Genomic DNA, 27,884 nt, shown 5'->3' with positions numbered 1-27,884 from the left:
CAATATCCGTTAATTGGGGAAGAGACAGTCTCTTTAACAAATGGTGCTGGCATAACTGGATATCCATCTGCAAAAAACTGAAACAAGACCCATACTTCACACCATGCACAAAAACTAACTCAAAATGGATCAAAGACCTAAATATAAAATTGATAAAGATCGTGGAAGAAAAAATATGGACAATGCTAGGAGCCCTAATACATGGCCTAAACACAGTACAAACCATAAGTAACAATGCACAAGCTCCAGAAGAGAGACTAGATAACTGGGAGCTCCTAAAAATCAAACACTTATGCTTATCAAGAGACTTCACCAAACGAGTCAAAAGACAACCTACAGACTGGGAAAAATTTTTTGGCTATGATAAATTCGATCAGCACCTAATCTCTAAAATCTACAAGATACTGCAAAACCTCAACAACAAAAAGACAAATAACCCAATTGAAAAATGGGCAAAGGATAGGAACAGGCACTTCGCCAAAGAAGATATTCAGGTAGCTAACAGACACATGAAGAAATGCTCATGATCATTAGCCGTTAGAGAAATGCAGATCAAAACTACAATGAGATATCATCTCACCCCAACAAGGCTAGCATTACTCCAAAAAACATAAAATAAATGCTGGAGAGGTTGTAGAGAGACTGGAACACTTATATACTGTTGGTGGGAATGTAAAATGGTACAACCACTTTGGAAATCGATTTGGTGCTTCCTTAAAAAGCTAGAAACAGAAGTACCATATGATCTAGCAATCCCACTCCTTGGAATATATCCTAGAGAAATAAGAGCCGTCACACGAATAGATACATGCACACCCATGTTCATTGAAGCACTGTTCACAATAGCAAAAAGATGGTAACAACCTAGGTGCCCATCAACAGATGAATGGATAAACGAATTATGGTATATCCACACAATGGAATACTACGCAACGATAAAGAACAATGATGAAGCTGTGAAACATCTTATAACATGGAGGAAGCTGGAGGTCATTATGCTGAGTAAATTTAGTCAGTCACAGAAGGACAAATATTGTATAAGATGACTATTATAAGAACTCGAGAAGTTTTAAACACAGAAGAAAACATTCTTTGATGGTTACGAGGGTGGGGAGGGGGGGAGGGTTATTCACTAACTAGATAGTAGACAAGAATTATCTTCGGTGAAGGGAAGGACAGCGCACACTACAGGGGAAGTCAGCGCAACTGGACTAAACCAAAGCTAAGAAGTTTCTTGAATATAATCGAATACTTCGAGGGACACAGTAGCAGGGGTGGGGATCTGGGGACCATGCTTTCAGGGGACATCTGGGTTAATCAGCATAGCAAGTTTATTAAGAAAATGTTCTGCATCCTACTTTGGTGAGTGGCGTCTGGGGTCTTAAAAGCTTGCAAGTGGCCATCTAAGATGCATCAATTGGTCCCAACCACCTGGAGTAAAGGAGAACGAAGAACACTCATGGTTTGAATTATGTCCCCCCAAAAATGTGTGTATCAATTTGGCTAGGCCATGATTCCCAGTGTTGTGTGGTTGTCCTCCATTTTGTGATTGTAATTTTACATTAAAGAGGATTATGGTGGGATCGTAACACCACCCTAACCCAGGTCACATCCCTGATCCAACGTAAAGGGAGTTTCCCTGTGGTGTGGCCTGCACCACCTTTTATCTCTTGTAAGAGATAAAAGGAAAGGGAAGCAAGTGGAGAATCGGGGGACCTCATACTACCAAGAAAGCCGTGCCAGGAGCAGAGCGTGTCCTTTGGACCTGGCGTCCCTGCGCAGAGAAGCTCCTAGTCTGGGGGAACATTGATGAGAAGGCTGACAGAGAGAGAAAGCCTTCCCCTGGAGCTGACTCCCTGAATTTGGACTTCTAGCTTACTAGACTGTGAGAAAATAAATTTCTCTTTGTGAAAGCCATCCACTTGTGGTATTTCTGTTGGAGCAGCACTAGGTGACTAAGACAAACGCCAAAGACACAGGGCAAGTATTAGCCCAAGAGACAGAAAGGGCCACATAAACCAGAGACTTCATCAGCCTGAGACCAGAAAAACTAGATGGTACCCAGCTACCACCAATGACTGCCCTGACAGGGAACACAACAGAGAGTCCCTGATGGAGCAGGAGAAAGGTGGAGTGCGGGAACTCAAATTCTAGTAAAAAGACCAGACTTAATGTTCTGACTGAGACTGGAGGTATCCCGGAAAGCATGGCCCCCGGATTCTCTGTCAGCCCAGAACTAAAACAGTTTCCGAGGCTAACTCTTCAGACAAAGATTGGACTGGATTGTGGGACATAAAATGATACTCGTGAAGAGTGTGCCTCTTAGCTCAAGTAGATACATGAGACTAAACGGGCAACTTCTGTCCGGAGGTGAGATGAGAAGGCAGAGAGAGTTAGGAGCTGGTTGAATGAACATGGGAAATCAGGTGGAAAGGAGTAGTGTGCTGTCAGTATAGGGAGAGCAGTTAGGGTCACATAACAATGTATGTATAACTTTTTGTATAAGAGACTAACTTGAAATGTAAACTTTCACTTAAACTACAACAATAAACAAAAAAAGAAAAAAAATGGATGCAGCACTGGAGGTGCTCATTTGTCTATGCCAAGAAATTTGGAAGACAGCTTCCTGGCCAGCCAGCTGGAAGAGATCCATATTTGTGACCATCCAAAGAAAGGTGATCCAACAGAATGTGGAAATTATTGAACAATATCATTAATATCACGCACAAGTAAAATTTTGCTGAAGATCATTCAAAAGAGATTGCAGTAGTACATCAACAGGGAATTGCCAGAAAGTCAAGCCGGATTCACAGCAGGACATGGAACGAGGGATATCGTTGCTAATGTCAGATGGATTCTGGCTGAAAGCAGAGAATACCAGAAGGATGTGTACCTGTGTTTTATTGACTATGCAAAGGCATTCGACTGTGTGGATCATAACAAATTATGGATAACATGGCGAAGAATGGGAATTCCAGAACGCTTAATTGTGCTCATGTGGAACCTGTACGTAGACCAAGAGGCAGTCATTCGAACAGAGCTAGGGGATACTGCATGGTTTAAAACAAGAAAGGTGTGTGTCAGCGTTGTATCCTTTCACCATACTTAATCTGTATGCTGTACAAATAATCTGAGAAGCTGGACTGTATGAAGAAGAATGTGGCATCAGGATTGGCAGAAGACTCATTAACAGCCTGTGATAGGCAGATGACACAACCTTGCTTGCTGAAAGTGAAGAGGACTTGAAGCACTTAACTGATGAAATCAAAGACTACAGCCTTCAGTATGGATTACACCTCAACATAAAGAAAACAAAAATCCTCACAACTGGACCAATAAGCAACAGCATAATAAATGGAGAAAAGATTGATGTTGTCAAAGATTTCATTTTACTTGGCTCCACAATCAATGCCCATGGAAGCAGCTATCAGGAAATAAAACGACGTATTGCATCGGGCAAATCTGCTTCAAAAGACCTCTTTAAATTGTTGAAAAGCAAAGATGTCTCCTTGAGGACTAAAGTATGCCTGACCTAAGCTGTGGTGTTTTCGATCACCTGATATGCATGCGAAAGCTGGGCAATGAATAAGGAAGACTGAAGAAGAAATGATGGCTTTGAATTATGGTGTTGACAAAGAATATATTGAATATACCATGAACTGCCAGAAGAACAAACAAATAAATACTTCTTAGAAGCAAAGATGATGAGACTATGTCTCACATACTTTGGACATGTTATCAGAAGGGACCAGTCCCTGGAGAAGGACATCATGCTTGGTAAAGTAGAGGGTCATCTAAAAAGAGGAAGACCCTCAATGAGATTGATTGACACAGTGTCTGCAACCGTGGGCTCAAACATAGCAGTGATTGTGAAGTTGGTGCACGATCAGGCAGTGTTTCATTCTATTGTACACGGGGTCGCTGTGAGTGGGAACCAACCTGGTGGCGCCTAACAACAACAATACATAAAGGCGCCCTGGTGGCACAGTGTTTAAGCCCTCGCCTGTTAACCGAAGGGTCAGCTGTTCGAACCACCAGCCACTCAGTGGGAGAAAGATGTGGCAGTCTGCTTCGGTAAAGATTACAGCCGTGGAAACCCTATGGGGCAGTTCTACTCTGTCCTATAGGGTTGCTACTAGTCAGAACTGTCTTGATGGCAAACAACAATACATACTACATTTTTAAATTTCCCCAGTTGCCCCAGAAATATGCTTTATAGCTTTTTAAAAAAAATGTAAGATCCAGTCAAGGAACATATATTTTATTTTGTTGTCATGTCTCTTTAATCTTAAATCTTGAACAGTCCTCATATCTTTTTTTTTTTTCTTTCATGATAACAGGTATTTTTGAAGAGTCGAGGCTAGTTGTTTTGCAGAATGCACCACAATCTGAATTGGTCTGATTGTTTTCTCATGATTAGATTCAGATTTTTGGCAGAACTACCACAGGAGTGATTTTATCTCCTTCCCAGTTTATAACGAGGAGTATATCATGTCAGGTTGTCCCATGATTGGTGATGCTAAGTTTGATCACTCATTTAAAGTATCTCAGTGTGCTTTTTTTCTGTTCTTTTTTTTTTGGTAACAGCTTTATTGAGATATAATTCACATACCACACAATTCACCCATTTAAAGTGTACAAGTAAGTCGTTTTTAGTATATTTACAGAGTTGCACAACCATCATCACAGTCAATTAGAGAACATTTTCATCACCTTAAAATCTCAGTGTACTTTTAGTTTGCATTTCTCTTGTAAGCAAGGTTAGACATATTTCATATGCTTAAGGGCCATTTTCATTTCCTTTTCTGTGAACTATCTGTCCGTATCTTTTACCTGTTTTTCTGTTGTGTTGCTGTCCTTTTTTTCTTATTTATTTTTAGGTGCTCTTTACATAATATGTTGGTTAGCTCTTCACCTATAATTTGAGCTCTAAACATTTTTTCCCAGCTTGTCATTACTCTTTTGATTTTGCTTATTGTATTTTTTCTTTAAAATTTATATTTCTTCTCATGTATTCAGAAAGACCTATCTTCTTTTTCTTGGCTTCCAGATTTTAAATCATATTTAGAAGGGACAGAGCCTTAATCTTATTTGTTATCCTCCATAGCATTAACTATAATAACTTTGTGGCTCACCTTAGTGGCCTGGAGGCCTTGGGGAGCCAGGGGAGTGTTTGGAAGATGGTGGTGGTTGGTGAGAGTGTTCATGCATTTGTGGCCTGGACCAGGACTTCTGGGGCAGGAGGATCCTGCTTGCCTGGCTGATATGTTCCCACCCACTCGCAACCCCTAGGACCTGGGCTATCCCTTGGAGCTTGGCTATCAGAACTTCCTATACCCCAGTGAGCCTGACCTCCGGGACCTGCTTCTCTTCTTGGCTGAGCGTCTGCCAACTGATGCCTCTGAGGATGCAGATCAGCCTGCAGGTTCAGGGCACCTGGGGCTTGGGGGGGCATGAGGGGAGAAAGGGGTTGTTCCCATGTGTTCTGGGGGCTGCAGCAGGTGGAGGTGGAAAATGGTTGATGGTTGTGGGCGGGTATGTGTTTTGGGGAGAGCTAGGTGGGAGGATTGGGAGTTAGAGAGGGGATGCAGGGCAAGGGGAAGGGGCTGGGGGTTGGACTGACCCAGGTAGTAGGTGGTGGGAGGGGCTTCTCTGACCTTACCTCCTACCCCTTCCCCCTTGCTTACTCCACTCTAGTCATACTCTCCTCCTTAAGGCTCCTGAAACACGCCAGTGATACTCCAGCCCGAGGGCCTTGGTGTTTGCTAGATTATTCCTCCCCCAGATATCCTCATGGTTCACCCCCTCACTTCTTTGAGGTTTCTGTTCAAATGTCACCTTGGGGAGGCCTTCCTCTGGCTGCCTTGTTTAAAATTACTCCCTCCTCTCAGCAGTCCGTATCCTTCTTTCCTTATCACCACTTGACAGTATTCTACATTTTACCTATTAGTTATAGTCTCTCTCTATTAGAATCCTAGCTCTGCTATGAGAGCAAGGATATTTATCTGTTTGTTCACTGAAGTATCTTCAGTGTTAGAACAGTGACTGGTACATAGTAGGTGCTCAGTAAATGTTGTAGAATGATAGCTAGATTGATATATATCTCTGGGGAGGAGATGATGGCTTGGTCCTCAGAATATGCATTTTTGGAGTTACAGTATTGTCACCTGATTAACACTCCGTCCTACCCCCATAGGTGACTCTGCTATTCTCCTCCGAGCCATTGGGAGCCAAATCCGGGACCAACTGGCTCTGCCCTGGGTCCCTCCCCTCCTTCGCACTCCCAAGCTACAGCTCATCCAGGTAGGTCCTGATCTCCCCACGTCCCTGCCCTGTCTTCCGTGTCCCCATCTGGGTACTCAGGTGTTTGTTCCCCTCCCACTGGTGTCCTCTCCCACACTTCATCCTGGAGTCTCTGACTCTGTCCCTCCCCCAGGGCTCATCCCCCCAGAAGCCTCTCAGTGCCAGCAGGCTGATCATGCCTGAGTTGAGTTCCAGAGGAGGTAAGTGTGGGACTGTGGGGTGGGGCAGAGGTGGGCCTGGCTTCACCACAAAGGCGGAGGGCTAGCTGATTCTGTGCTTGCCCTCAGAGCCACGGGAGTTCCAGGGGAGTCCCCTGCTGCCACCAGCCCCCACCCAGGTGCCGCAGCCTGCTGGGAGGGCAGCCTCACTCCTCGAATGCCATGCCATCCAGCTCTGCCAGCAGACGGTCCGGGACTGTCCAGGGGATGAGGACTGGCTACGCCGGGCATCCCGCCCCCCACCCCAGGTACAGCCTAATGCGTGGCTCCATTGCTCATTGCTGCTCCCGTTTTGTCTCCTGTGGGTCCTTTGCCTCACTCCTTCCCCTACTTTGTACCCCTCTTCCATCGTTTTCCGTCACCATACTTGCTGAAAGAACTGAGACATTGGAGTCAGAAAGACCAAGGATCTTGGACAAGTCAGCATCCCTCCTCAGAGCCTCAGTTTCCTATTTGGAAAAACCAAGCAGTAATAGTCCTCTCCTCTCAAGGTAGTGGTTAGAATGAAATCACTTGTACCAAGTTCCTAGCAACCAGAGCTGTCAGGACTTGTTACCTTCCTCCCTGTTTCTCCCACCTTCTTCTTTTCCCTGAGTCTCTCACTCTTTCTGTCTCTGCAAGTGTCACTGAGGCTCATTTTTTCTGTCTCTAAATCTCTGCACTCTTTTCCTGTCATTGTCTCTCTTGTTCTGTGTTTTGGCTGCCCCTCTTTCTCTCCTCCTGCCCTTTGTCTCCTCATGTCCTTCTCTACACCTCTCTATCTGTCTTCTTTTCCTCTCTGCCTCTGTATCTGTCTCTTCCTGTTTCTTGCCCCCCTCCCCCCACCAGGCTGCCATTTGTTCCATCTTTACTTCTCTTCTTTTTAAAATTATAGGAATTTTCAAATACAAAGGTAGAATTTATTCTAATGAATCCTATGTACCTATCATCCACCTTCAACTATAAGCATTTTGCCAATCTTTTTTCATCTATTCTCCCAAAACTTTTTTTTTGGCTGTATTATTTTAAAGCAAATCCCAGACATCGTGTCTTTTCAACTCTACTTAAGGATGCATCTCTTAATGCATAACGACATTCATTTTTTAACATAACCACCGGGCCATTTTCACACCTAACAAAATTAACAATGATGTCTCAGTAGTATCTAACACTGGGTTCATAATCATATTTCCCCAATTGTCTCAAAACCGCCTCTGTTCTTGTCTCTCTCTTGCCTCTCTCTTCCACTCTCTCTGACTCTGTCCCCTTCTTTACCTAACACCTTCGTTGACTCTTTGCCTCTGCTCTGTCCCCATAAATCCTACCAGGGTCTCTCTGATTTGGGAGCTCCCTGCTTGCTTCTCTCTTCTCACATCCTTTTCCAGTGTGGGGAGCATGTGGGTGGAGAGAAGTGTGGCTGCGAGGGAGACTCCTGTCCTCAAGAAGAGCCTAGACTAGAGGGATAGGAGAGTAGGTCAGAGGCCAGCCTAGATGGGAAAGGCTTGAGGGTGGGTGTGAACTTGTTTGTAACCCTTGTCAGGTGGGTTTTCTGGAGGAGGCAGGGCCTTGAGTGCCCAGAAGGTCCCTATACCCTCCTGTTTCCCCCTGCCCTCGGTTTCCAGGAGGTTACACAGGTGCAGCGCCAGCGGCTACGGAAGCACCTGGCTGAGCACTTGCGTCAAAGCTGGTGTCTGCTTGGGGTCCCTCCACAAGCTCGAGACCTGGGAGAGCTGCTGCAGGCTTGGGATGCTGGAGCCAGGACTGGTGCCCCCAAGGGCTCCCACTTCATGCATTCAGAGAAGTTTGCCTTCCATCTGGTTGGTGGGGCCTGTGTGGAGATGGGGCGTGCTACCAGGAGCTGAGGCAGGCATGGAGGGTTGCTTTATGTGCCACTACCACGGCTCTATCCACTCAGGCTCCCGTGTTTCCCCTGGGAAAGCCCTTTCCTCACTGGGGGTAGACACCCAGAGGGTTCTCCTGGCTTCTGAGGAGACTTCAGCAGAGAAAGGGTGGATGGATGGAGACCTTGTAAGGGTTGTAGGGGGTGCTTTTTGTGCAAAGACCACCTTTCCCCAGGCAGTTTCTTGTGTTTTCTCTGGGCATATCTTCTCTCTTTGTGTGTTCACCCAGTGGGGCCCCTGTCCTTCTCAGGGCAGTTGGGCTTCAGAGATGGGGCAGGAGCTGTGTCAGGGCCAGGGAAGTCTCTATGTGTAGCCACTCTAGTCTGAGGTTGTTGATAGTGTCTTTATCCTCATACAGTCACAGTCTGACAGTGTCAACATGAGTGGGCATGGATGTGGCGCTGGGAGAGTGCTTAGTGGGGTGGCTGAGGCTGGGCTGACAGATATGATGCTCCCTCCTCATTCTCCTTAGGAGCCTGAGGCTCAGACAGCCCAGGTGTCTGACATGCTGGCCAGCTCCCAGCGGCCAGAACAGGTGAGCAGAGTCGGGGTGGGGGAGGTCCAGGCCCTTACCAGTCTACCAGTTTGGCCTGACACCCCCCCGACACACACTGGCCTGTGCCTCCCAGGACACGTGGGCAGCTCAAGAACAGGAGCTAGAGTCCCTTCGGGAGCAGCTAGAGGGAATGAACCACAACATTGAAGAGGTTAAAGCCAACATGAGGACACTGGGAATCAGCCTTGTGCAGGTTGGGGCTGTGGGGGAGGGGCGGATGGGGTGGGGCCGGAAGTAGGGCCTAAAGGGGTTAGAGGGATTTGAGGGGGCTGAGAGATAGTCTGTAGAGGTCTGCAGATGTCAGGAGGGTTTATGGGGGTATGTGAGGGACTTGTGGGGATCTTTAAGGTTCAGAGGAATTTGTCGGCATGAGGGCAGTATGCAGGGTCAGGGAGGCTTGCAGTTCCAGAGCTTGGTAGATCTATAGGGGTTCGAGGGCCTGTGGGCCTCAGTCAGGCCTTGTAGGTGTCTGCGAGGATCAGGAGGAGTTTGAGGGTCTGTGGGAGATAGAAGGGTCTGTAGGCATCTTTGGAGGCAAGATGGGTCTGTAAGGTCAGGGGCTTGTGGCGCTTTCCAGAGGATCCTAGGGGTCAGTGTGGATCTGTAGGGGTTAGGGGGCCTGTGGGTACCAGTCATTATCAGAAGGGGTTTGAAGGGCATATAGGGGGTAGAGGAGTTTGTAGTCATCTGTGAGATGTCAGGGTAGGCCAGGGTGTTCTGGGCTCAGTAGGGTGGTGGGATGGAGTATGTGACTGGGCTCCCCCACTGACTTGGGAGTGGGGGACTCATGGCACAGGTGGAGACTGAGTGTCGGCAGAGTGAGCTCAGCACAGCGGAGCAAGAGCAGGCCCTGCGCGTGAAGAGCCGGGCGGTGGAGCTGCTGCCTGATGGGGCTGCCAACCTTGCCAAGCTTCAGGTAGGGCTGGGTCTGGACTGGGATGATTGGGGCTGTAGAGGCCCAGACTGTGTGACATGTACCCGCACCCACCCCACCCAGCTCGTTGTAGAGAGTAGTGCCCAGCGAGTCATCCACTTGGCGGGTCAGTGGGAAAAGCACCGAGTCCCACTCCTTGCTGAGTACCGCCACCTGCGGAGGCTCCAGGATCGCAGAGAGGTAGGCTGTGGGATCCTGGGGCATGGATGGGGCAGGTTTGGTCCCTCCCTAGGGAACCATCCTGGTGCTGTGCTCACTGTCCCCTGCCCATGGGGTCCTGGACAGCTGGAATCATCCCGAAGGCTGGCGGAGATCCAGGAGCTGCACCAGAGTGTTCGAGCAGCTGCCGAAGAGGCCCGCAGGAAGGAGGAAGTCTATAAGCAGCTGGTGAGACGCATGCAGGAACCCTGGGCAGCTGGTGCTGGGTAGGGTGTGGGTTCTGGGGGAGTGCCTGCTGTGTCCCTACCTAGGTGTCAGAGCTGGAGACTCTGCCCAGAGATGTGTCCCGGCTGGCCTATACCCAGCGCATCCTGGAGATTGTGGGCAACATCCGGAAACAGAAGGAAGAGATCACTAAGGTGTGCTGCCATGGCCATAGCGGGAGTCATGTGGGCAGACATGCCCATAGGGCAGATGGGTGTAGCGAGGCCACACAGGGCCTCACATCCTGTGGTAGGCAGAGCTGTACAGCCACACTCTGACACAGAATAGCCACACACAGTCCACCCCAGCCTCCCCTGATACAGTGATATAGTGACATAGGTCCTGTCTGGTTGTGAGTACGTACACATGAGTACCCCCAGCTGGCTGGCTGTGCTGCCTGACATGGGCTCATGGCCACCCTGATCTCTGCCAGATCCTGTCTGACACGAAGGAGCTTCAGAAGGAAATCAACTCCCTCTCTGGGAAACTGGACCGGACATTTGCAGTGACTGATGAGCTGGTGTTCAAGGTGTGGGGCAGGCCCAGCAGGGTGTAAGGGTCGAGGTGGGACTGGGCTGCTGCCTGCCCATCTGCTCCCTGGCTGGATTTGGCCTGGGCCCTTTGTGAGCCTTGTGGGTATGCTGATGCCCTGTCCCGACTTTGCTCTGTGGAGGAGGAAGTCAGGGGTGGGATAAGGTGGTTTTGTGGGGTGTGGAGGTAGTATAGTACGTAGGCGGGCAGGGGCAGCCCACTGATACCGTCAAAGTCCCCTCTGTCTGGTCAGGATGCCAAGAAGGACGATGCTGTTCGGAAGGCCTACAAGTATCTAGCTGCCCTGCACGAGGTGAGGGGAGAGGCCCACCTGGTGGGTGGATGGGGAGGAACCATGGTGGGGTTAAAGTCTTCTGCTCCTGCTGTCCCCAGAACTGCAGCCAGCTTATCCAGACCATTGAGGACACAGGCACTATCATGCGGGAGGTTCGAGACCTTGAGGAGCAGGTGAGGCCTGGGAGTGGAAAGGAACCCAAGGCAGGTAGGGACAGCTATTTGAATAGTTTATGCTGGGAAAGGCTGTGGAACCAGACACAGCCTACAGCTGGAGTCTCCACCTTGCCCTTTAGTAGCTGTGTGTATGACCTGGGACAGGCCAGTGGCCTACTCTGAGCCCCATCTGCTACAGAGGTCCTCACACCTGCCTCAGGACCATTGGCAGTGACTTCAGCTTGAATATGTGATGGTAAACCCTACCATGTAGCAAAGGGTGCTTTAGGTAGAGGGACTGAGGTGTACAAACACGTGGTGATGGGACAGAGCAGGCTGGTGTTTGAGGGGATTGTAGGCAAAGGTGAGGGGCCCAGAGTGGCCGTAAAGAAGGGGGGCTGTGGCGATCAGGAGCTGGGAACAGGGCCCTGGATGCTAAGGGGATGTATATTCACATTGTTTTAGATTGAGACAGAGATGGGCAAGAAGACGCTCAGCAACTTGGAGAAGATCCGTGAGGACTACCGAGCCCTCCGCCAGGAGAACGCTGGCCTCCTGGGGCGGGTCCGCGAGGCCTGAGGAATCCTTAGCAGAGGTCTTCCCCCGGCCTTAGGTTGGGCTTTGGGGTGTTGGTGATGGCAGCCAGTGCTTGCGCTAGCTGTTCCCTCTGTTTGTCATCCAGTTCCTCCTGCTGTAGTCTTGGACCCAGACCCCTGCCTACCCCCTTCCCACCTGATCCCAACCTTTATCTGGGGTGATTGTCCAGTGTGGGAGCCAGGCTGCAGTTTATTGTGGAGAGGATTGGGGCCTTGGATCCCAAATAAATGAGGGGCCCTGTCTGCAGTCTAAGCTGAGGCATGGATTGGGGACACATGGCACAGGGCAAGGGCAGTGGGGTGGGCAGCTGTCTGTCTGGTGTGACTCGGGAAAACACTGGGGTGCTCTGCGTGTGTGTGTGGGAGAATGAGAGATGGGTAGGTGCATTCTAGTGGACTGGGTTTGTGACTGAGTACATGTGCAGGAAGCTTGCATGAGACCACATATGACAGGTGGTATGTCTGTGTGACTTTCCCAGACTGGAGACCATGAATGTCCTAAGGCTGCTTCCATGTGTGTCTGGGTGAGCCACTGTGTGACACAGCAGGCTGGCTTTCTGTGTACATTTTGGGGGTTGTGAGTGTGACAGGACTGTGATCGTGTGTGCTTGTTTGTCAGTGTGACTGTGCAGCTTTGAGGTTGTCTGAGTACTGAGGCAGCCTCTTTGTGTTTGGGGGTTTGTATTGAGTCCAGGTGACAGGATTGCAATCTGTGACTAGGGACTTCTCCAGCCCTGAGATGGTCTCTGAGAGTAACTGAGGTGGGCTATGTGTGTAATTGGTTGTGAAGGCTCAGTTTGGCTGGAGAGCCTGTCACAGGGGGTGGGCTGGGGATTGAAGGCTGGAGCTGGGGCCCCTCTGAGCCCACTTGTTGGTCTCTGTGGGCATGGTCAGGGCCTGTTACCCCTGCCCCCTCCACCCCTGATTTTGGCCCCTGTCCTTCCTTTTTTTCTTGGTTTTGAGATCAGGGGCCAGGTGTGGGGTTGGAGCACCTGCTGGGCCTCTGGCTCCTCTTCTTGCGGAACTCGAACTCATCCACGGTCCACACAGCCCCCTTCTCACTTTCCACCCGCACGAAGCACTTGTGCAGGCTCAGGTTGTGGCGGATGGCATTCTGTGAAAGGAGGACCAGCCAGCCGGGCCGGGAGCAGGGGGAACAGGTGGGCAGCCATCCTCTGGGTTCAGCAGCCCCCTACCAACAGCCACCCTCCTGCCCCTTCCCAACATGCTATCCAGCCCTACCCTGCCCGCACTGCAGTGGGCATTCAAGGCCATCACAAAAACTGCCACCTCCAGAGGAGCTCACCTTCCAGGTGGCAGGGTGGTTTCTGAAGAAGGCGAACATGCGTGTGAACCAGTGGTAGATCTCGTTGAGTGTCCGCTGCTTCTCGGGAGCCTCCAGGATGGCCTGGGGATTGGGGGATGTGGGGGTGAGGGGAGCCAGTTTCCCAAAGTAGGTGTTGAGAGAGGCAGGGGCCTACCCTGGACTGCCTGTGGAGGCAGGGGGAGGGTAGGACGGGAGATGGTGTGAAGTGAAGGATCAGGGACTGGGTTACATATGGGGTAAGGTGTGGGGTTGGGGACAGAATTAGATGTGGGGTGAAGCGTGGGGTCGGGGACAGTAGATTAGGTAAAGGATCAGAGCTGAGATTGGGAGTGGGGTTAGGTTAAGGGTTAGGGCTGTGATCAGGTTAAAGGTCTGATGGGGTTGGAGTTGGGGCCTTTTATGTGGGTGAGGTTTCAGGATTTGGGAAGGTTAAAGGTCAGGAGTGGGGGTCAAGGATTTGGAAGGGGTAAAAAGGGCCAGGTGGAGTTAAAGGTCAGGGAAGGGGTTAGTTAAGAGTCAGGCGTGGGGGAGAGATGAGATAGGACTGGATGTAAGGATAGGATGATGTGTGGCATTAGGTCAGGAGTCAGAGATGGGCCTAGTTACAGAGTTACTGTATGTGGCAGGGATGTGGTTAGGTTCAGGGTCAAGAATGAGGTTGTGGGGTTAGGTGTGGGGTGAGGCTAAAGGAGGATCAGGGAATTTGATCAGTTTGGATTTAGGGATGGGATTAAGTAAAGGGTCAATGATTACAATTGCAATGAGGTTATGGGTCAGGATGGGCTTAGATTGGGGGCTCAATTCAGAGACAAGTGCAGTGTATGGCATGGGGCTAGAATGAAGGTCCAGGTGGGCTCTGGTGAAGGTTCTGGGAAGGCATTAGAGAGATTCAGATGTGGGGGGTGGAATGGAATGTGGTTAAAGGTCAGGTGTTAAAAGGAAGTGGTTAGGGATGGGATCCAGCTGGGGAATGTACTGACATACTGGGGTACATTTGGACTGGGCAAATGTACAGGGTTGGGTTGGGGTAAAGGCTGGAGTTAAGGGTGTGGAAGGAGTTAGGGTAATATCTGGGGTGGGTTTAGGGCCAGGAGCAGAAATGGGGTTAGTTGTTGGGCTATTTTATAGGTCCAGGAGGGGGTTAGGTATCAGGACCTCAGGAAAGGGGTGGGTTTAGGCCCAAATTTGGCTTGCACTGGCCTGGGTGGTGGTTTAGGTCAGGGCTGGGGGCAGGTCTGGGGTGAAGCCAGCATGGGGATCACATTTGAGGTACCGCTTGGGGCTCCTTGGGGCTGGGGTTTGGTAATACAGGAGCCCAAGGGGTGGTCGGAGTGAGGCCGGGAGTTTGGGAGACAGGTTCCCCACCCATTCTTTTTCTTCCTCCTCCTTGGGCCTGAGCTGCCCTGCTTACCCAGCGGATGAGAGTGGCATAAGTGAAAGGGGGCCGCATGTTGTGGAACTTGAAGTAGTCCATGTTGTGGAAGAACTCTGTCAGAGAGTGTGCAAGGATCGGGCCTCATCCAGGACCTTCTAGCTCCCTCTCCCGTCTCATTCCACCCCTCCCCTCTCTCCAATGCAGTGTCTACAGGCCTGAAATCTCACCATTCACACAGGCTTCAATGAGTACAGTTAACTGTTTGCTAAGCATCTGACATAATTCTATCATTTACTCTGCACCACTCCCGCAAAACGGATTCTCCCCAAGGTTTAAAAGAAGCGAAGTCCCTTGCACACCATAGGCATGTAACTGATTAAGTGGGGGAGCCAGAATGAAACTTGAGGGCTCTGATCCTGGTTAAGTACACAGCCCAGGCCTGGCAGGGAGGAGGGTGTTGGTGAGCTTGAGTGGATCCACTTGCTTTTCCTGGGGGAGCAGGGAAGGAGGGTCCTTAGGAATGACTCAGCTAGTTTCCTTCTTTTTGGTGGCTGGATGGAGTAGCTGAAGCCCTGAGTGGGTGAGGCACAGCCCAAAACCTCAAAGGGAGGCAGGGCTAGGGCTAGACATTGGAGACCATAATGGGGGCTTTAAGGCTGTGGAAATCCTGAGGTAAAGGTTTTGCAGAGAGATGCTTTTTCCCAAAGGCTGGGCCCTGGTCTGGGGAGAAAATAGCACAGAGCCCCCTTCTTCCCCAACTCAGCGCCATTCATCAGGATTGGGAGCTTGGGGAGCACTGTGTAAGGCATGGACCATTCTTACCTGGGAATGTGCTATTTCCATGGCTGCCCCAGAGGTGCCTCCGCACAGCAAACAGGCCGTTGGGGGCCTCCCCGGGGCCAGGCCAGGCAGGGAAGGCACTGCCCGTGGTGCCTGCAGCTACAATGCAGCAGGAGCTCTTGTCAGAGGATGCCTGGGGGGAGGGGAGAGCCTGGTCACCAGGAGGCTTCAACTTTCCACTTTTATTTTTTAATAAATCTCTTTAAAACCAAGGGTGTCCTCTTCTCACTTTCAGTTTGACATGGAATTCCATGAAACAGCCTGAGCCTTATTTATTAGTGTGTGTGGACACTGGAGTGTATAGAGCACCAATGCTGGGGCCATGAGCTGGGCTTGAATCCCAGTCCTCTACCACTGAACTGTGAGACCCTGGAAAGTCACCTAGACATCCCTGGCCTCAGCTTTCCTCATCTGTGAATTGGGGATGATAGGGGTGCCTACCTCACAGTGTCATTGTGAGGACTGAAAAAGTTAACACCAGTAAAGTGCTCAGAAACACCTCCTGGCAGCCAGGGCCGGCTTCCTGGGCATGTGATTCGTGCAGTTGCACAAAGCCCTGTGCTCAGAAGGGCCCTCCATTTTGTTTAATGTTCTTCTATTGCCTTCTTGAACTTTGAACAAGGAACCCCATATTTTTGGGATCTTGGGATCAGAGCGTTTGTACGTGGAAGGGTGCAGCTTCTGGCCTGGCATGCTTGGAGCTGGGGTCAGGGGCCATAGATCCCCAGGGTCTGCACATGAGGGAAAGTCCCCTGCCCCCCCCCAGCAGTCTGTGAAGCCTATTGCCTGGGGCCGCTCACCGCAGATGGAGCTTTGGTCAGTGCCATCTTCCCAGCCAGGTGGGCCTGCATGGCGCCCAGCTTCTCCTTCTCCAGTACCAGCTGTAAGGATGGGCACACAAGTGAGGCCTCAGTCCAGCCCTTCTCTGTCTCATCTTTCCCAGGCTATGGTCTTCTCTGGGAGTGCCCTGCCCCCCTCCCTTTATGCCAGCCCTCATCCTGGGTGAGGGAGGTCAGTTCGCCCATCCCCCCAGCATCACCTGCTGCTCCAGAGACTGCACCATTTCCTTCTGGAGGAGACACTGCGCCCTGCCCTTCTCATCCAGGAGATGGTCCGCCTGGCAGTGCCTGGATAGGGGGAGGTTCCATGTAGATGACCATGCAGGCCTGGCCTCCTGGCTCAACACTCAGAGTAGGGAGGGCCCAGGCCCTTCAGAAGCTTGCTCCTCAAACCTCAGCCCCCTCACCCCCATACCTAAGTTTCCCTCTCACACCTGTCATTCCTTCAACACATGCCACTCGGCACCCACAATGTGCCAGGCCCTGAGCTTGCCACTTGAGCTTGCTGGAGATGATGTTGGTTTGCTGAGAGTGGGGCAGGTGGGTGAGAGTGGGAAGAGCATTTCAGGTGGAGGGGACAGTCTGTGAAAAGGCCTGGTTGTGGAAAGGAGTAGAATGCATAGAGTTGCTGCTAATTGTTGGATATGACTGGAGAAGATGTGTATGTGTGTGTGTGATGGGGCTGGAGAGGTGGTGTAGCAACAGCCATCATGAGGAGCTGGGACTTTGGAGCTTCAATAAAATCAGGCTGGTGTGTTGACATGAGAGGTGGTAAGGCCAAGCCGTTAGGAGTGTGGATTCTGGAGTCAGGCTGCCTGGGTTCAAATCACAGCTCTGTCACTTAGGAATGGGTGATCTTGGTCTAGACACTTAACCTCTTTGGCCTCACTTTCCTCACCTGTAATCTGGAAGTAAAAGTACACATCTCTATTATTATGCCCCATTACACAGATGAGATAAACCGAGGGCCAGAGAAGCTAAGTAACTTGCCCAGGGTCACATAGCTAGTGAGTAATGGAGCTGGGATTGGACCCCAGTGTCTCAACTTTTAGAGGAGCCCTGGTGGCACAGTGGTTAAGTGCTTGGCTGCTAACCGAAAGGTTGGTGGTTCAAACCCATCAGCTCCTCCGCAGGAGAAAGATGTAGCACTCTGCGTCTGTAACATTACATCCCTGAAAACCTATGGGGGCAATTCTACTCTGTCCTACAGGGTCACTATGAGTCCGAATTGACTCGATGGCAACAGGCTTGCACTTGGTCTCAGCTTTTACCTCCTTCATCTTACTGCCTATTGGGATGAGGCCTGAGTTGAGACCTGCACTTCAAATCAGGATCCCTTCAAATCAGGATCCCCTCGAACAGGGGTGGAGCTGGGCCACTCACTTGAGGAAGTCCTCTGGCTCCTCAAAGACCTTCTCACATCCAGGCCACTTGCAGACACCATTTGATAGCAGTGGGTAGGAGCTCTGTGGCATGGGGGTGCTGGGGGGACAGAGGGTGTCAGGGGAGGGGGTGGTAGGTAGGGCAAGGGTCCTTCCCAGCCCTGCCCACTGACCTGTCCTTCCCGGGTACCCCAGGGCTGGGGAAGGTGCACAGCAGCGCCGGCTCCCTGGACAGCCACTCCAGGCTGGCCACGTTGATCCCTGTGAATGGGGACAGGGCATCTCTGAGGACTATGTACCAGGCTCTGGAGCTCGGCCCACAAGGCCTCTCATTCTGAGCTTTTTACCCTCCTGAGCCTCATAGGCCCTGGCTCTGGGGGGCTCTTCTGTACCAAAATTACAGGGCTTCCGACAGAGCAGCTCAAAGACTGCCATTTGCAAGTGCTGACATTTTGACTAACTTTGTAAAGATCTGCGGTTCCGTGATTTTGACATTCTGCATCTTTAAGGTTCTGAGCCTGACATTTTTCAGAGGTTGGAGTTTCCAAGACTCTGAGATTTGACCCCTCTGACCTCCTGAGGGCCACAACTCAGAGCAGCCTCCAACGCTCACGTTCAAGGATTTGGGGACTCGGGTTCTGTGAAGCCGCGGAGCTGTGGGTTGTGGTGTTACCAGGTGGCAGGCCAGGACGGGCCTTGAGGGAGAAGACCCCGGTGGCAGTGGTGGGTGGCGGAAGGCTGATCATGGCTGGACTTTCCAGTGGGTGCACCTGCAGCACGGGGGTCCGGGCATGGGCATCCACCGTTGAGAACTGGGGGAGCATATATGAGCTGTGGTTCAGCCTGGCTTGGGGCCGCCTCCCCGCAGCTCACCCACTTGCTCCCTACCCCCTGCCCGTTCAGAATCAGTACCTGATGCATGAAGTGTGGTCTGTCCTGGAGGAGTGCCTGAGAGTGGGGCGAGGGGCCCAGTCGTGCCCTGGAGGGTGCCACCATGACTAGGGGAACTGTAGGCAGCTGGGGGGAGAAGGCAGGTGGGTGAGATGTCACCCTCATCCTCGCTGTTCTACATGTCTAATTCATATACTCCTCACCACAATGCCACATGATATGTACTCTGATCATCCCCATTTTACGTATGTGGAAACTGAGGCTCAGAGAGGCTGAGTGACTTTTTCAAGATCACACAGCTAATAAGTGGCAGAACTGACCTTAACCCCATCACTTCACCTCCTTGTGACAGCCCTCTCTGTCACATGGGGATGGGGACACATGGCTGTGCCCATGGGACCATGATAGAGTTTCCTCTTCTCCTGAGACAGGGATTGGGAGGTCGGGGAGAGCCTTGAATCTCTGAGGCCTGGCAAGTGGGGACTTTCTTGGCTCTGCAACATCTGCATAAGTCACAGACTTGCCTGGGACCCAGAAACCACTTCCTGTGCCCCAGCTGGGCCCCCCGCCCAGTGCCACAGTAAAGGTCGGCACCTGTAGGCCCAGGTACCCCACCCTGCCTGCCCCATACTGGGCCCTGGGCCTCACCTGCAGCTGCGATGGTGGCATGGGGTTCAAGGATGAGGAGGAGGCATGGGCCCCGCCTCGGAGGTCCCGGCCCTGGAAGGTTTCCCCTGGGCCCCTGGGCCCCAGTAGGTCTGACGCCTTGGGTGCAGCCCTCCAGCTGGGTGAGGGTCCCAGGGATGGGCTGAGGGCCAAGGAAGGGGCCAATGGCTTGGCTGGCCTGGGGTTGGGCATTGGGTCCTTTTCCGAAGGCAGGCTGTGGAGACATAGGAGGTAGTTACAGATGTGCTGGTGGATGGGGAGGGGTGTGTGTGTGAAATACTCAACCACCTGAACCACATGGACACCCCTTCAGGTCAGAGCAGGCATTGGCTGGGGCATGTCCTGGAGGCTCCCACAGCTGAACCCCAGCTCTGGTCATGTGTGTACGTGCACTCACATATTGGTGACAGAAACATAGGTACACGTGTGTCTCCACACATGGTCCATGTGCAGATGGGCATGGGTCCAGCACATTGCTTGCCTGTGCATGCTGGCACAGATCTGGTTTGGACATGTCCTCCATGGGGGCAGTAGGGGACTGGGGGTGGTTGGTGGAGCCTCAGCCAGGGTAGGTCTCAGCTCCTTCCCATCCTCACTTGAGGCCTGTCTTCAAGCCTCAGCCTTTGGTCCTCCCTGAACCCTGCACAGGGCAGTGCATTCCAGCCACACAACCTTTGCTGATCCTCCTGGGGGCTGATCCTTTGCTGATCTGACTTTCTCATGGGGCATTTTACCCCAGTGACTTTAGCATATCTGGGAGTGGAAGGGGGGGGTCTGAATTTAGAAGACTCATGAGGGGGACAGACTCTACGAAGGCGAAGGCAGAAGCAGGGGGACTAGTGGGGAGGCCACTGCGAGTCCAGCAAGCAGTGATGGTGGCCCAGACCAGGATGGGGGCAGTGGAGATGTGAGAAGTGGGTGGATTCTGGGTATATTTTGAAAGTAGAGTCAACAGAATTTTCTGGCAGCTTGGGTGTGGGGGTTGAGAGAGGGAAGGTCAAGGTGACTTCCGGTTTTAGCCTAAGCAGCTGGAAGGACAGAGCTGACATTAACTGAAGTGGGGGAGGTGATGGTCCAGGTGTGGACTGACATAATGAGTCTGGTGTTAAATATGCAAGTGGAAATGTCGAGTGGGCAGCTGAATAGAAGGGTCTGGAGCTCAGGCTGAGGTCAGGGTCTGATCATCTCTGGGTTCCTGCCCTGCAAGGAGCCTGCATGGCAGGTGCCAGAGAAGGGGAGAGATAGGCTATCTCTTGAGCCAGGGTGGGCCTGTGGGCTCTCCTTGACCCAGCCCTCACCAGAGTTTACTCCAGTCTCTGCTTCCCAAGCCTGCCTCCAAGCCTTTGCTCATGCTAGGCTCCCTGCCTGGAATGCCCAGTTCTCCTCCTCCTATCCAAGTCACGCGAGGCCTGCTCTTACATCATCCTCATCCAGAAAGCCCTCCATAATGGCTCTAGACTCCTCTGCAGAGCCTCAGAACCTTACCCGCCCCAACAGGCAGGGCCTCATTTTCTCGGGATCCTGTAATCCCAGTCTGAGAGGAAATCAGAGCTGGAAGTACAGTCCATTCCAACCCCATTTTACTGAAGGGGACGCCCAGGTGCAGAGTTCCACAGTCCATGGTGACTTGTGACCTCCACTTTTTTCTCCATGAAGTGTGTGTGTATGCACATTTCACAAGCCCCCTTCTCGATGTGTGTATGTGTGTGTGTGAAACTCCCCACGCTACTCCACAGCACTTGGTTGGGCATGCAGCTGCTGACAGCAGCCCAGGGGAGCACAAGGAGGGTTCTGAGGGAGCAAGTGCTCCTTCCTTTCTTTGCTGTCCCCTCATAGGGGTTGTCAGATCTGTGGTGCTGAGGGAGGTCGGTGTGAGTCCATGTATCAAGTGGAGTGTGAGAATCCAGGCACTAAGCCTTTAGTCTCTTGAAGGGTTAGAATATTACTGTGTGAGAATCAGGAGTCTGGGCCTATGCAGGCTCAGAAAAAAGGCCTGGGAGAATGCCAGTGACCATGAGGAGATGAGTGAATGACAGATTGAGTGAATGGGTGTTGCCACCACTCTGGCCTCGTCCACACAGCTGGCCCGTGGTCACTTCTAAAACTGCCTGGAGGCTCGGCAGAGCTCATAAGATGTCCCCAAACATGTCTGGAACGGCCTGACTCGGGGAAGCATAGATACATTCTCAGAAAAAAAGACCTGGATATGGTCTGTCTGGTGGGGTACTTGGAGGGCCAGGCTGGGCAGCCAGCTTCCTGCACTGTCTGTTGGGGCGTCCCTTTCTGACTAGGTTTCTCAGAAGCCGCATCGGGGATGTTTCTGGGACACAGATTGTGTTCTCGTATCGGGGTCTGCATCTGGGCCCTGTTGTCACAGCCCCTGACTTCCCCAGATTTTTCTGCCATTGACGTCATGGCGGCCGGATGCGCTGGGCTTCATCCGCACTGAGGAGGAAGAGAAGGGGGCAGACACCCCACCCCATGGGTTTCGTTCCGAGAATTGGCTGGCCCGTCCTGCAGCCAGCTTGGCCCAGGTGGGTGATGTGGGTGTTGGCGGATGTGGCGGGTGACATCCATCTGGCCACTGTGACGAGCCCTGGATCCTGTATACCTGTGGCCCTTCTTGGGGACATGGAGAGGCCTATGGTTTGAAGCTTTAGGGGCACCATGCAGGCCCTCACAGATACTGGGACCCTCGGGGTCCTCAAATGGTACAACCCCAGAGCCTCAGAATCATAGAACATCATTTCTTAGATTCAGAAGACTCAAGAATTCCAAAATCATAGACTTCATGGAGTCCATGGGTCCAACTTTTCGGTATGTGTAGGCCAAGGTCCCTGGTCTCCAAACTCACAGGAACTCCAGAAGGACAGGAAGCCCATTACTTCCTAGGGCCACCTGTCTACCAGGCCTGTAATTGCAGCAAGCCTCCTCTCAGCCTCCCTTGTAAGCTCTGTGAAGGCAGGAGGGTCAGGATCTCCCCTCTACTTCCCACGGCCTGGGACCTAGCTCTGCCCTTCACTAGCTTTAACTCTCCTCAGGCCCCTCAAATGTAAATTGGGACAGTAATAGTACCCGTCTTCCAAAGTTAATGCACATGAAATGCTTAGCAGAATGTCAGCGAGTGGACACCAGTAAGTCTTTGGTCTCCCTGTCCATTCTGGGACAACATTCCCAAACTTATAGCCACCCTACCAGAGAGGAGGGAGGGAGGGAAGGTTAAGGCAGGGGCACTTTCAGCCAGGGCCTCATGGTGGGAGCAGAACAAACCCTGGCCTTTGTCAGTACAGACCCCACCACCAGGTTCTCTGGAGGGGCTCTGGGATAAAGGTCCAAGGGACTGGCACCAGCTCTGGGGACACAGCTGAGCTCTGCCCACAGCCAGACCCACAGATAGACTGTCTGACTGACTTATGTCCTTCCATTATTGCCGCCTTCTGGACAACTAGGTCTCCTGACCCATGGGTCCCCCGGACCCCACCAAGCCCAGATCTTGTGAGGCTAGACCCTATACTGTAACATGGATCCTCCTGCCTGAGTCGGGGCTCAACCTGGGAGAAGGCAGAAAGGAAAATGGCAGCAGCTGGGGGGCAGCCCAGGTTCCCCACCACTCTCATGGGTGTTGAGGGGTAAACTGAGGCCCACAGTGAGGGAGAAATGTAGAGTCTTCAGGTCTGGGCTTGGGTATCAACCTTGCTATCGAATCTCTGTGAGCCACAATTTGCCCCTCTGTACGCTCGGGAAGGGAAAGATTTGGGGTAGATGGGGGTCAGGGCCTTCTGCTGTTTATCTGAGGAAGTTGTTAGGTGTCTGCAGGGCTTTGAGTTTACAGCTGCCCTTCTATCCAGAGGACTGGCTGAGAGACCTGGATACACAGAGACAAAGAGAGACAGAAATAAAGAGGGAGAGAGAGGAGAGAGACAGACAGACAGACATGGTGGGGCACAGAGAGAGAGAGAGACAGAGAAAGATGGAAGCGGACACAGGGTGGGAGAGAGACAGCCATACAGAGAGCAAGAAACAGAGAAAGAGAATGACAGAGACACTAAGAGACATTGAGAGAATCAGACAGACACAGAGTGTGAGAGACAGAGAAACCCACAGGAGCCGAAAGATACAGAAGTACACACAAAGAGGATGATGATGAAATGGGAGAAACAGACAGAAGAAGAGAGACAGACACAACACAGAGAGGCAGTGACACAGAGAGATGGAGATATAGTCAGTGAGGGACAGATAGGGAGGGAGGGAAGGAGGGACAGAGAGAGAGACAGAGAAAGAATGAATGCCACAAAAAAAGAACAGTTGCTGGTCTCTGGCTGGAGGAACTGATGCTGCCTAAAATAATGAAGGACAAGATGCTGGGGAAAACCACAGCCGTGTATTGTATTGCAAAGCAGCAATCAGTAAAACAGTGTGGCCCGGGTACAAGAACAGACACTGAGTGACAGAACAGAGTAGAAAGCTTGGACACAGACCCACATATATATGGGAATCTAGTTTGTGATGAATGTGACATTTCAGACTGGAGAATGGTGGAGGATGGATCGTTTCGACAGAGCCCTGGTGGTGCAGTGGTTAAGTGTTCAGCTGCTAACCAAAACGTCAGCAGTTTGAATCCACCAGCCGCTCCTTGGAAACCTTGTGGGGCAGTTCTACTCTGTCCTATAGGGTCACTATGAGTCGGAATTGACTCGACAGCAACAGGTTTCTGGGATAATAAGGGGGAAAATAAAGACATTGAATAATCAGTCCATTTTCCCACCAACCCTTCCTTGCCCAGTTTGAAATGTCACCACTATCATATAATCTAAAATTCCAGATCCATTAAAGAAAGAAATAATAATATCTAATATTGATCTTAGGTTTGTTGTATGCCAGGTCCTGTGCTAAGCACTTAACATGGTTAATAGATTTAATCATCACAACAACCCTTTGAGGTAGGTACTATTATTATCATCATGGTACATATGAGGAAATGGAGGCACACAGAGGTTAAGTACCTTGCTAAAAATCACGCAGATAACTTGGGGTGAAGTTGGGTTTGTCCCAGACAGTCTGGCTCCAGTACCCACACTCTGAACCACTACAGTAAATGGAAAAAATGAAGCCATAAAAGAGACTAGAAGCCAACACAGGTGAACATTTATCTCATTTTTCAAGTGGGAAAGGACTTTCTAAGCACAAAACCAGAGACAGAAACCACAGATGAAAAGACTAACCTATTTGACTACATAAAAACATCATAAGCATCACAAAAGCACCATAAACAAATAGAACAAGCAAATGATGAATCAGGGGGGAAATATTTGCTATATACCTATGGCTGATGGAAGGTTAATATCCTTTCCAAATAAAGAGCTGTGGCAAATCAATAAGAAAAAAATATGAACACACTATTAGAAATAAGGACATGAACAGGCAACTCAAAAAAAAAAAGTACAAATGGCCAATAAACAGTAAAAGTAATCAAATAGTACAAATTTCAACAATGTAGTAATATTTGTTCTTACCTATCATGTTGGTAAATGATTAAAAAATGGTAATACCCACCCAGGGTTAGCTTGAGTAAAGGGAACGTAAAACAGGACAACCTTTTGGAAGAACAATTTGGCAGAAAAAGGTCAGAAGCCTTAAAAACGCACATACCATTTGACCCAGCAACTTCATTTTCAGGAATCCAGTAAAATAATTTGAAGTGTTTATGGGGAAAAACTAGAAACAACCCAAATGTCCAACAATTGGCACTTGGTCGAACAATCATGGTTCACGCCAGTGTGTGGACATTCATAACAATCATGAAATTTTTAGTGATCTACAAAAGTGCTACTATTCACTGAAAAAGCAGGAAGAAACCCAATATACAGTGTTACTCTAATTTGGTTAAAAAATCATAGTTAACACTGTGAGCCAAGCACTGTGCTAAGCCTGCAGAGATGGGGAGCTCACCCTGCCCTGAATGGCCCGCTCTTTTCCTGTACATGGATTCTGATCACACACACATACAGTACTGGGGCAGGACCTCACACCTAAATCATAGTTGACAAGGGCATGAAGTGTCTCCTAGGAGGGTCTTCTCTCATGTGATGCAAGCAGAAGTTCAGATAAGTGCTCAGCCTAAGTTGACAGCTTACAATCCTCCTCCTACCGGAGCGAACAGAGTTGATAATCATTTTTGTAAAATATAAATGCTCTCCTCCAAGAAACTCAACACACATTAAGTGTCAACACTGTACAAATCTCTGTGCTGGATGCTGGTTGGGGAGGCAGGTGGGGGAAGGAGAGACAAGAGAAAGGGAGAGACACCTGGGAGAGAGATGGAAGAAAGGAGATGGAGTGTGGTGAAGATGGAGACAAAGACAGGGAAGATAGAGACAGAGAAAAACAGAGGGACGGAGAGTCTGAGTGAGAGAAACAGATGGAGACAGAAAGAGAGGGGCAGAGAAACACGAAAGAGCAAGAGGGACTGAGCAGAAAGAATGAGGGATGGTAGACTCAAGAGAGAAGAGGAGATGCAGCTGGAATTTCCAATTACACCTGGACTGGGTTGCAAGTTGTTCAAAGCTCTGAAATTCATAAAGATTGGCACTTGACATATTTTAAAAATCCTACCTATGTATCAATCCATCAATTTATTTATTTTTGCCTCTTCTGAAGCATTAAGTAATTCAACGATCAGTCTTCTGGCATTTAATACTACTATTATTTTTTAAAAAATACCTTACCTGACCAGGAACACTGTAGCTGTGCACGTCTTGACTGTACCGGAGGGCCCCTGACCCCCCAGTGCCTACCTCACTGTTATATCCTCCGACAGGGCCCACATCTGGTGGGGGCAAACAGAGGACACTCACCTTGGTGAAGTGGACCGACAGAAAAGGATCAGCCTGGCTTGTGGGAAACTGTCACATATCAAAAACAACTTTGCTTTTATACCGAGAAGAAAAACCACGGCGTGGAAGCCACAGACCTCTCTCTTCTAATAATCCAATTTTTTTTTTTGATGAGTGAGTGTGCTGATAATCACGGGGTGTGTGGGGGGGTTCTCATAGTTTTCTCTCTCTCACTCTGTTTCTCCGCTTCTTGATTATGAGACTTAAACGGAAATTTTGAAATTTTGGGTTTTTTCTTTGCCCTTTACGAGTCATCTGAAAATATGATTTCTTCCCCTTACCACAGAGGTGAGAGGTATCAATGAGATAACAGGGCTCATGAGAAACTCCAGTTTTTTAAACAAAAGTGTGTACAGAGTTGGAAAACAACCCAAATAAATCACCGAGGTATCCTGGGGCCAGTAGAGACACACCTGTGAGGGGATATATGAGGGTCTGTGGAGAAAGAAAGAGAAGAATTGAGGCCCTATGTAGCCACAGGAAAGAAACAGAAGAGGTCTGAGTTTCCAGAGGCCTCGCCTCAGTTTCCCCATAGGTGGAACTGATATGGTCATCCTCACTCTCACTGCCCAGGTAGGGGGAACTCTGGAAGCTCCTGCCACCCATTTTTCTGCAGAGGATGAGTGACATATAAGTTACTTCATGGAGAAAAAAGCAGGGGAGTCTACCTCCACCCCCTACAATTCATGGAATAGAAGAGTCTGAGAATCACTGGCTCCCAGAATCCACAGAGAGTCACTGAGTGAGGAAAGAGAGAAGAGCCTCACTTCATGGTGTCTTAGGGCCCAAGAGCTGTGACTCGGTGGCCACTCTACTGGGAAGGTCCCAATCAAGCTCCCAGAATTAATACATCCATCCTCAAGAGTCCCAGAGGCCCCTTGAGACCCGACCCTCTCGCAGCCAGGGACATCAAGGCCTGATGCTTCTGAGGCCCTCAGCCTTTGCAATTTTCTGCTTCAAAAAATCATAGTTTCCAAGGATTTGGGTTTCCAAATATATGCCATCTTCCCCGTAGCTGACATTTATCTTGAACTTTCCATGTGCCAGACACAGCGCTGAACACTTCTTACACATGACGACATTTAATCCTCCTCATGGCCCTGTGAGGTCCATCTCATTATCACTGCCGTTATTGAGAGGTGGTAAACGGAGGTGCAAAGTAGTCAAGCCACTTCCCCAAGATCATAGCGCTGGAGAGTGGGGGACCTGCCTTACTTGGTGCCGGGCTTTGAAAGCTCCAGGTTTCCCTGAGCCCAACGGTCTCAAGTTTTAAATTCTAGGACGCCAAGACTGGGAGGTTCTTGGATTTGGAGATTCCTCTGGGGCTTAAAGCTTGTGAAGTTTTAAGGTTGTCCAAGAATTGGCGATTGCGTTTCCTCACCTTGGCGGGCACCCCCTCCAACCAATGGTCAACATTTGAGACAAGCCCCATGGACTTCTCCCGACAGCCCATGGCTGAGACTCCCAGCCCTTGGCTGCCCAACGCCCAGGGTTCTAGTCATCCAGTGTCCACTCCAACCCTTCTGCAAGACTGGCTTCGGGCCTGGGGAAGAGAAATTGGAAACAGCTTTTGATTCACATGGTACACACCTAGTAGCCAATGTCCACCCCTTCACCCCTGAGCCTGTCCTCTTTTCCTCCCCCACCTCTCAAACCCTAAAAAAAAGGAGAGCCTTTCCTAAACTCAGACTCTTCTGAAAAAGCCCAGAGTGGGCCTGATGGTCTGGCTTTGTGAAAACAAGGGGAAAAAAGGTGAATAGAAAAAAAAAAAAAAAAAAAA

The 27,884-nt window shown here is 50.4% G+C and overlaps 2 protein-coding genes across 5 annotated transcripts in view; one reads left to right on the top strand and one right to left on the bottom strand.

Moving 5' to 3' along the window:
- The window catches only part of CCDC22 (coiled-coil domain containing 22), a 23,047-nt gene extending 10,903 nt beyond the window's left edge, over positions 1-12,144 (top strand). Inside the window, exons 3-17 of the mRNA XM_004376840.1 lie at positions 5,293-5,425; positions 6,197-6,303; positions 6,437-6,503; positions 6,591-6,769; positions 8,123-8,317; positions 8,874-8,936; positions 9,031-9,150; positions 9,754-9,873; positions 9,955-10,071; positions 10,177-10,278; positions 10,362-10,469; positions 10,748-10,843; positions 11,099-11,158; positions 11,239-11,313; positions 11,761-12,144. Coding sequence (XP_004376897.1) covers positions 5,293-5,425; positions 6,197-6,303; positions 6,437-6,503; positions 6,591-6,769; positions 8,123-8,317; positions 8,874-8,936; positions 9,031-9,150; positions 9,754-9,873; positions 9,955-10,071; positions 10,177-10,278; positions 10,362-10,469; positions 10,748-10,843; positions 11,099-11,158; positions 11,239-11,313; positions 11,761-11,874 — 1,656 coding nt within the window. The 3' untranslated portion in view covers positions 11,875-12,144. The remainder of the gene's footprint in view (positions 1-5,292; positions 5,426-6,196; positions 6,304-6,436; positions 6,504-6,590; positions 6,770-8,122; positions 8,318-8,873; positions 8,937-9,030; positions 9,151-9,753; positions 9,874-9,954; positions 10,072-10,176; positions 10,279-10,361; positions 10,470-10,747; positions 10,844-11,098; positions 11,159-11,238; positions 11,314-11,760) is intronic.
- A 610-nt stretch (positions 12,145-12,754) lies between these two features.
- Positions 12,755-26,225, bottom strand: FOXP3 (forkhead box P3). 4 transcript variants are annotated; one of them, XM_004376833.1, is made up of 12 exons: positions 26,066-26,225; positions 19,194-19,425; positions 18,567-18,671; positions 18,328-18,466; positions 17,828-17,915; positions 17,656-17,754; positions 16,473-16,560; positions 16,234-16,314; positions 15,416-15,566; positions 14,630-14,706; positions 13,198-13,299; positions 12,755-13,005 (listed from the first exon to the last, which is right to left on the bottom strand). In XM_004376833.1, the coding sequence occupies exons 2-12, from the start codon at positions 19,401-19,403 to the stop codon at positions 12,856-12,858; spliced, it is 1,290 nt and encodes a 429-aa protein (XP_004376890.1). In that variant the 5' UTR covers positions 19,404-19,425; positions 26,066-26,225; the 3' UTR covers positions 12,755-12,855. The 4 variants fall into 4 exon arrangements, with proteins under 4 accessions (XP_004376890.1, XP_004376893.1, XP_004376891.1 ...); XM_004376836.1 differs by lacking the exon at positions 18,567-18,671 and having other exon boundaries at positions 12,757-13,005; positions 26,066-26,109; XM_004376834.1 differs by lacking the exon at positions 26,066-26,225 and having other exon boundaries at positions 12,821-13,005; positions 19,194-19,428.
- Positions 26,226-27,884: the final 1,659 nt, after the last annotated feature.

The sequence above is a fragment of the Trichechus manatus genome, unplaced genomic scaffold (assembly GCF_000243295.1).
Source record: "Trichechus manatus latirostris isolate Lorelei unplaced genomic scaffold, TriManLat1.0 scaffold00046, whole genome shotgun sequence".
NCBI classification, from domain to species: domain Eukaryota; kingdom Metazoa; phylum Chordata; class Mammalia; order Sirenia; family Trichechidae; genus Trichechus; species Trichechus manatus.
Note: the sequence above shows the minus strand (reverse complement) of the source record. Positions and strands in the feature narration are given on the sequence as shown.